Consider the following 7,725-nt stretch of genomic DNA (forward strand, 5'->3'; position numbering starts at 1 on the left):
GGGGGGGGGGGGGGGAATGGGTTATGAAATCCCACATCGATTGAAAAGAAGAACGAAACATTCTTTACAAGGGTATGGAAATCTCTCCCTAGCAGATGCGTTTTAAAAATCTTGAGGGAAAGGCCCAAAGAGGACAATATCTGCTAGCAGTAGGCTTGAGCTGTTACAAATTATATTAGAGCCAGACACCAGGTGATGGGCTACCGAGGAGGCTGAAATCTAAAGGGGGTGGACACCAGGCGGTGTGCTAGCGAGGATGTTGGACGAACCCCGAAGGGGGTGGATTAAAAGAACCCATATCGATTGGAGAGGGGAACGAAGCATTCTTTATAAGGGTATGAAAATCTCTCCCTAGCAAACGCGTTTTAGAAACCTTGAGGGGAAGCCTGAAAGGGAAAGCCCAAAGAGAACAGTATCTGCTAGCGGTGGACTTAGGCTCTTACATCAAGCTTCCGCACAACTAATCCTAAGTGCAACTCGAGTGACTCCAAGGCATGCCTAAGAAAATTCTCTAATAGCAATTTGATAGAACTTCCCTGACTTGAAATACACTTTTGTATCAATCCTCTTAGCAAAAGAACAAAAGTTAACAAACTCGAGAAAGGTCTCCCGACTCCCCCCCGACTTCACTCACCTTTTCCCCTACCTTCCTCTCAAATTTATGCAGAACCGAGTCCTCTTGTGTTTGCATTCCGATCCTACAATAAGAGAATCACGAAAATCGGGCCTCATACTCGAGTCCCACATAGATCAAACCCTTCTCATTTTTCTCCCAACAACTCATTCTTTCATTATGTCTTTTCCAAGCATACATAAAACAAACCTATGACTTATCGATCTTATCACAACAATATCAATAAATCTGAAACAGGACAAGAATGCGCTGCAGCTATATATAAGAAACACAGGAAAAAATAATAGAAAGTAGACCATGCTAATACACAAAAGCTGATATCACCACAAGCTCATTCAAACATAAATGGATCTCTGCAATCTCTCTAGATTTGAGAGTACAGAGAAAACAACAACAAAACAAGTTTCAATCCTATTCAAGGGTTCCAAACTCTTTGCTCTCTAATTCTATAAAAGCCCAAGCCACTGTCCACTTTTGGCTTTCCCTTTCGAGTTTCTCTTCAAAGCTTTAAAACGCGTCTACTAGTGAGGGGTTTCCACACCCTTATAAGGAATGCTTCGTTTGTTAAGGATTGTTGGGTGTGAGTCCTACCTTGGCTAATTTAGTGAATGATCATGAGTTTATAAGCAAGAAATACTATCTCCATTGGTATGAGGTCTTTTGGGGAAGCCCAAAGCAAAGCCATGAGAGCTTATGCTCAAAGTGGACAATATCATACCATTGTGGAGATCCGTATGGTATCAGAGCCATGCCCTAAACCTAGTCATGACAATAGAATCCTCAAATATCGAACAACGAATTGTGAGCCTCGAAGGTGTAGTCAAAAGTAACTAAAGTGTCGAACAAAGAGGGTACTTTGTTCGAGGGCTCCAGAAAAAGGAGTCGAGCCTCGATTAAAGGGAGGCTTATAGTGTACTTTGTTCGAGGAGAGGATTGTTGAGGATTGTTGGGTGAGTCCCACATTGGCTAATTTAGGGAATGATTATGGGTTTATAAGCAAAGAATACTATCTCCATTGGTATGAGGCCTTTTAGGAAAGCCCAAATCAAAGCCATGAGAGCTTATGCTCAAAGTGGACAATATCATACAATTGTGGAGATCCGTGATTCCAAACATCGTTCCCCTCTCCAACTGACGTGGGGTCTCACAATCCACCCCCTTAGGGGCCCAGCGTGCTCGCTGGCATACTGCTTGGTGTCTGGCTCTGATACCATTTGTAACAGCCCAAACTCACGCTAGCAAATATTGTCCTCTTTAGGTTTCCCCTCAAGGTTTTAAAACGCATCTTTTAGAGCTGTGCAATGAAATGGGTACTCATCTAGAAACTATCCTTATTGTAAGATCCCACATTGGTTGGAGAGGAGAACAAAACATTCTTCATAAGGGTGTGGAATCCCCAAGCCCACCACTAATAGATATTCCTCTTTGGGCTTCCCCTCGAGGTTTCAAACTGCATCTGTCTGCTAGGGAGAGGTTTCCACACTCTTATAAGTAATACTTCGTTTCTCTCAACAATCGATGTAGGGTCTAACAATCCACCCCCCTTGGGGGCCCAGCGTCCTCGTTAGCAAACCGCCCAGTGTCTGGCTCTAATACCATTTGTAACACCTCAAGCTCACCGCTAGCAAATATTGTCCTCTTTGGGCCTTTCCTTCTAAGCTTTTCCTCAAGGCTTTAAAAAGCGTCTACTAGGGAGAGGTTTCCACACCCTTATAAGGAATGCTTCGTTCTCCTAGCGGTGGGCTTAGCCTGTTACAAATCCTATGTTGTATCATACAATCATTCATCTACTCAAGCTATAAGTTAGAACAAAGTTGAAGAGCACATTCCAATATTCATCTCTAAAAGCTATCACAGATCCAAAAGCATGAACACAATGAAGTACTCGACGAGAAACAAAACAAGAAGAATTAAACCAACATACCTTTCCTGTCCAGCAGTATCCCATATCTGGGCTTTCACTGTTTTCTGATCAATAACGAGAGTTTTAGTCTGAAACTCGACTCCAATAGTAGCTTTGGAATCAACGCTAAATTCATTCCTTGAAAATCGCGAAAGAAGTTGGGTTTTGCCGACGGCCGAATCTCCGATCAAAACAACTTTGAAAACATAATCAATCTTCTGATTATAATCCCCATATAGATTCGACATTCTAATTTTCCCTTCAAAATTCCCCACAAACCCACCTCTAGAACACGCAGATTAGACACATAGAAGCCCTAGAACTCAAAGAAATTTCCCATTTCCCGATCACAACAACTGGGAAACCCCTAAATCAAACACGAAGCTGAAGAATCAATCAATGAATCAATGAATCAATCAACCACTGCACTGCCTGAAATTCAACCCACAAGGAGAAATGGAATCGAAGCTGGGTTTTGGAAAGGTGTGAAAAGGGTATTGAAGAGGAGGACGGAAGGGGAGAAAAGGAGAATGAAATGCGAGCGAGAAGTAGAAATGGAGAAACGGCCATTGTGGGGTCTCACCAACGGTTTTGTGGGCTTCACCGTGTAAAATTAGGCTTCAAATGCAAAATGTATTTAGGAAATTCGGTGTCATTTTCAATATGAGGCGTCGCTCAAACATGACCATCAGGTCATCACAAATATTATACAAAAATCGAAAATTCTATAACGCAACAAATTCGAACTACCCAATTCAGTTGGGTTAATTATTATTATTATTTCTGTTTAGGTTAGGTTAAGTTGAATTTTTAAAAAACCGTTTATTCAGTTTGTGAGTTTACGGTTGGGTCAACCCGACCAACCCGAAAATAAGGTTATATTCTATTCTAAAAAAGATCAAGAATATTTAATGTTTGTAACTGATGTTAATGATATGTGTAACTTGTAAATATTCGATATTTAAGATTTATGAGATTTTAGCTATTAATATTGCATGTACCGTGAACAAGTGATACTTTTCAAAATATATATATTTTAAAAAATAATTCAACCCAGCCCGACCTAAAAATAGAGAGTTCGTTGGATTGTGAATTCGGATGGCTCGAGTCACCAACCCAACCAACCCGAAATTTTGAGTTGGTTCAAAAGATTTTTTCAACCCAACGCAACCTGTGCACCCCTAATAATTATTATTAAGACGTAGTTTAATCCATTTAGTTTTATGAGTATTTCATACGGTATGTGGCATGTAGTGTTTGGAGTAGAAAGGATTATCGAGCATGTTCTCAAGGTTCGTCCATGGAGGATGAATCAGGGCCTAAGATCATGCTGAAAACCGTAGTCGATGGACAACAGATAAATATTCTTATATTACCCCTTATTGGTCCCAAGGGACGGAAAGACTAGGTTAGCTGAAAGATGGTCACAAGGTGCCTCTGCTTTTGCAGGGTAAAAAGGGTAGAGAATAACTCGAGCCAATATTCGAGTACCGACACGGCAATCAAACATATTAATGACGAAGAATACATTTTTGTTATTCCACTAATACTTGTACTTGCTATCCTATTTCTGTCGAAGCCTATTTAAATATCTTAAGATATCTAATATCAATTAAACTAATTTGAATAAGATTCAAATTTTAAATATATATTCTTCATTAATATATCTTATCAAATACAATAATATATTTTCGCTATTACAAACCCTCCGAATTAAATATATTTTTGCTATTTATATGTAATATATTTAATATATTAAATAATAATTTGAACTGTTTTAACTAAATGGATCATTTTATGATTCTGTATTCAAATTGATTGAGTCACCGAGCACTCGAGAGTCGATAATTCAGTTCAGATTGATTGAGTCACCCAGCACTCGAGAGTCGATAATTCAGTTTCTCACCCGACATCGATACTCGGTGGATAACCATTTTTATCTCAACAATCAAAAGCAAGAACCCAGAGAGACCCATTCAACATAAAAAGGAAATCTGAAAAAATAGGACTTCCAATTTCTAAGAAGAAAGCAATAACAAATTAGTGTTGGATAAATCATCAGACCCAATTTGGCAAAGAAATATCAATGATCACGTTCTACCAGCCTACGTAAGAAACAATAATGATTGTTCGACCTTTTCAATCGAGTCGTTTCTCTTCCTAAACTTAAAATGCGAGCGAGAAAAATCAAACTTGTAACGTCGTCTCGAATCAATATAATTCAATTGGGAATGCACCGTCGTCACTTCGTCATCGTCTGTGAAAGGGTAGTAACAGGTTAGTAGCATAAATCATTGGTAGAGTTGTTAGCTAAGCTGGTTGATCATGTTCGAGCCATTAGAAACCGAATCGATCGGATACACATCCAGCCCTCTAGTCCGGCCAGGTGCGCCACCTTTGAGCGAGGTTAAATCCAGCACGATCCTGCTTCCGAAAAAGTCGTAAATAAACACATCCAACACCCTAACTTTCAAATCATATCGATATAAATCGTGACTCTAGTACTTACATCTTTTGGGATTCGTTCTTGAGATCTGAAGCTCGGTAGGTTATTATTATTTTGTTATCGATTCTCGACACCGAATGAACAATCGGAGGAAGGTCAAAATCTTCTGGGATTGATTTAGTGCAAGTATTGACACTCCCATCAAGCCCCAAGAGTTTCTGAAATGATTTGAATCATCAAAAAGATGATTGAACACATAGTTTCATTCCATTTCATAGGGAATTACCTTGAGATTCTTGTAGCACTCTTCAAGGTTATCATTGTACAAGAAGTGACCGAATATTCCAGATGATTCTCCTTGCACGATCTCGGCCTTGGCGTTTCGTAGTCGTTTGAGGATTTGTTCTTCGGTTTCGGTTCCCCTGAGGATGTAACAATGCATATTCAGACTCGTAACGTGAATGGACGATGGTATTGTTTAACTCACCTTGCACGAAGACGTTTCTCGAGTTCAGCCATTGAAGGTGGACAGATGAAGATGAATATAGCGTCGAGGGAGCCAGCCTTCACGGACCTCGCGCCTTGAACATCAATGTCGAGAATGCATCTCTACATGGAAGATCCAGAAGATATGATGAATATTATACAGATTCGATAAAACCGAAAAACGATCCTCAAATGGAAGCAAACTGAATTTTCATACTTTCCCGGCATCGGCGACCACTTCAACAGCTTCAACACTTGTTCCATAGAGGTTTCCATGAACTGAAGCAAACTCGAGAAATTTCCCCTCTTTTATGTCCTTTTCCATAGCGTTTCGTTCCGTAAAATGGTAATGAAGCCCATCTTTCTCCATGTTTCTCGGAGCACGGGTCGTGTGGCTAACAGAGAATCCAAACAAAGACGGGAATTCTTTCATGAGCATGGATATAAGAGTACCCTTGCCCACCCCAGACGGACCGCTAACAACGATCGGCTTCTCAACAGCTCCCCTCACCCCTTTACTCCAAGCAACAACTTCACAACCCGAAGATCGTGTTCGTTCTTGGACATATGGAGTATTCACCTACTCGTATAAAAATCGATACATATCATAAGAATCAGGTGTAACACTGAGTGATCTTGTGCTGTTGAATCCTCATGAACACATTACCTCAAGAAACCAAAAGGAATCATGTAAGGGCGATCCACCCTTAATAAACAATATACGATCTTCGTTTAAAGCTATTGCCGAATGCCCTTTACATGGCTCCGGTATCGTTCCCAAAACGACAGGATCGATCCTGAAAATCCACCGAAACTTAGAAGACTAGAACTAAAAGAATCAATTGTATAACCACGGGAGAAACTCACCGTGTTCCTGTCGAATGATCGAATACTTGAACTCGAAAGGACAATATCGAGTCATCACAGCCTCCGTCAACGACATACTACCAAAGCATATCAAAAAGCTAAGACTTTCAGAGATGAGTTCTTGATGCATCACAATCACAATAGAAGAAACAATACAAAGTAAGTCAGCATACTGTTTTATTGCCGATGACGGTGGCTGTTTCACAACCTTTCGATTTTAAACCGAACCCGTTCGGGAATCCCTCCTTCAAATCATGAACCAAGAAAGCTGCGGCTTCTCCCTAATGAGCACAAAAGCCAACACAATTGGCTCTTTTACATAGTCCACATAATTAATCAAAGTTTAAGCATAATTTTGCCAGAACAGGAAAGGTTTTTTTAAGAAAAATTAAAAGCTCACCATGGAGAAATTTAATCCTCCAAGTTCTAGATTACCCTGATCAAGACAGATGGAATGAGAGATGAGATTCAAATCAAAATACTTGAGGATTCAAGAAGAAACTCAAACATTCAATCATAAACACACAAGAAATTGCACGAAATAATGAAATTACAACACATAAACCGGCAAGAAAGAAAGAACAAGGATTTCGTAACGGCCCAAGCTCCTTTTCGGGCTTCTCCTCAAGGTTTTTAAAGCACGTTTGCTAGGGAGAGTTTTCCACTCCCGTATAAAGAATGTTTCAACTGAGGTGGGATCTCACAATCCACCCTTCTTTGGGGCCCAGCGTCCTCGCTGGCACACCGCCTCATGTCCACCCTCCTTCGGGGCTCAACTTTCCACTAGCACATCGCTCGGTGTCTGGCTCTATACCATTTGTAACGGCCCAAGTCCACCATTAGCCAATATTGTCCTCTTTGGGCTTTCCCTTTCAAGCTTCCCCTCAAAGTTGTTTTAGGTTTTTAAAACATCTCGAAAAAGAGGTTTCAACACCCTTATAAATAATGTTTCATTTTCCTCCCGAACCGATGTGGGATCTCACAATCCACCCTCCTTCATGGCCTAAAGACCTCGTTGGCACACCACCTCGTGTCCACCCTCCTTCAGGACTCAGCCTTCCACTAGCACATCGCCCAATGTCTGGCTCTAATACCATTTGTAACGACCCAAACCTACAGCTAGCAAATATTGTCCTCTCTGGCCTTTCCCTTAAGGTTTTTAAGACACGTATGATAAGGAGAGGTTTACACACCCTTACCAAGAATGAGAATGTTTTGTTCTCGGATATCACAGATTCCCAACTCAAGCCCTCCAAAAGCATAAAAAACTCCAAAAATCCAATTCCCAGAAGCACTATCAATAATGTAAATGGAGAGTTCCAAAACACACAAAATTCATAAAAAAAAAAAAAAAAAAAAAAAAAAAAAAAAAAAAAAAAAAAAAAAAAA

At 40.3% G+C, this 7,725-nt stretch overlaps 2 protein-coding genes across 2 annotated transcripts in view; both read right to left on the reverse strand.

Moving 5' to 3' along the window:
• LOC111432472 (ras-related protein RABA4d) overlaps positions 1–3,136 on the reverse strand; it is a 5,803-nt gene extending 2,667 nt beyond the window's left edge. The window contains exon 1 of the mRNA XM_023069369.1: positions 2,559–3,136. Coding sequence (XP_022925137.1) covers positions 2,559–2,785 — 227 coding nt within the window. The 5' untranslated portion in view covers positions 2,786–3,136. The remainder of the gene's footprint in view (positions 1–2,558) is intronic.
• A 1,392-nt stretch (positions 3,137–4,528) lies between these two features.
• LOC111432467 (guanylate kinase 2-like) overlaps positions 4,529–7,725 on the reverse strand; it is a 4,212-nt gene continuing 1,015 nt past the window's right edge. The window contains exons 2-10 of the mRNA XM_023069365.1: positions 6,737–6,772; positions 6,510–6,617; positions 6,337–6,413; positions 6,137–6,266; positions 5,687–6,049; positions 5,471–5,592; positions 5,270–5,405; positions 5,047–5,201; positions 4,529–4,961 (exon numbers count right to left, since the gene is read on the reverse strand). Coding sequence (XP_022925133.1) covers positions 4,844–4,961; positions 5,047–5,201; positions 5,270–5,405; positions 5,471–5,592; positions 5,687–6,049; positions 6,137–6,266; positions 6,337–6,413; positions 6,510–6,617; positions 6,737–6,739 — 1,212 coding nt within the window. The 5' untranslated portion in view covers positions 6,740–6,772 and the 3' untranslated portion in view covers positions 4,529–4,843. The remainder of the gene's footprint in view (positions 4,962–5,046; positions 5,202–5,269; positions 5,406–5,470; positions 5,593–5,686; positions 6,050–6,136; positions 6,267–6,336; positions 6,414–6,509; positions 6,618–6,736; positions 6,773–7,725) is intronic.

This window comes from Cucurbita moschata, unplaced genomic scaffold (genome assembly GCF_002738365.1).
Source record: "Cucurbita moschata cultivar Rifu unplaced genomic scaffold, Cmos_1.0 Cmo_Scf00038, whole genome shotgun sequence".
Lineage (NCBI taxonomy): Eukaryota > Viridiplantae > Streptophyta > Magnoliopsida > Cucurbitales > Cucurbitaceae > Cucurbita > Cucurbita moschata.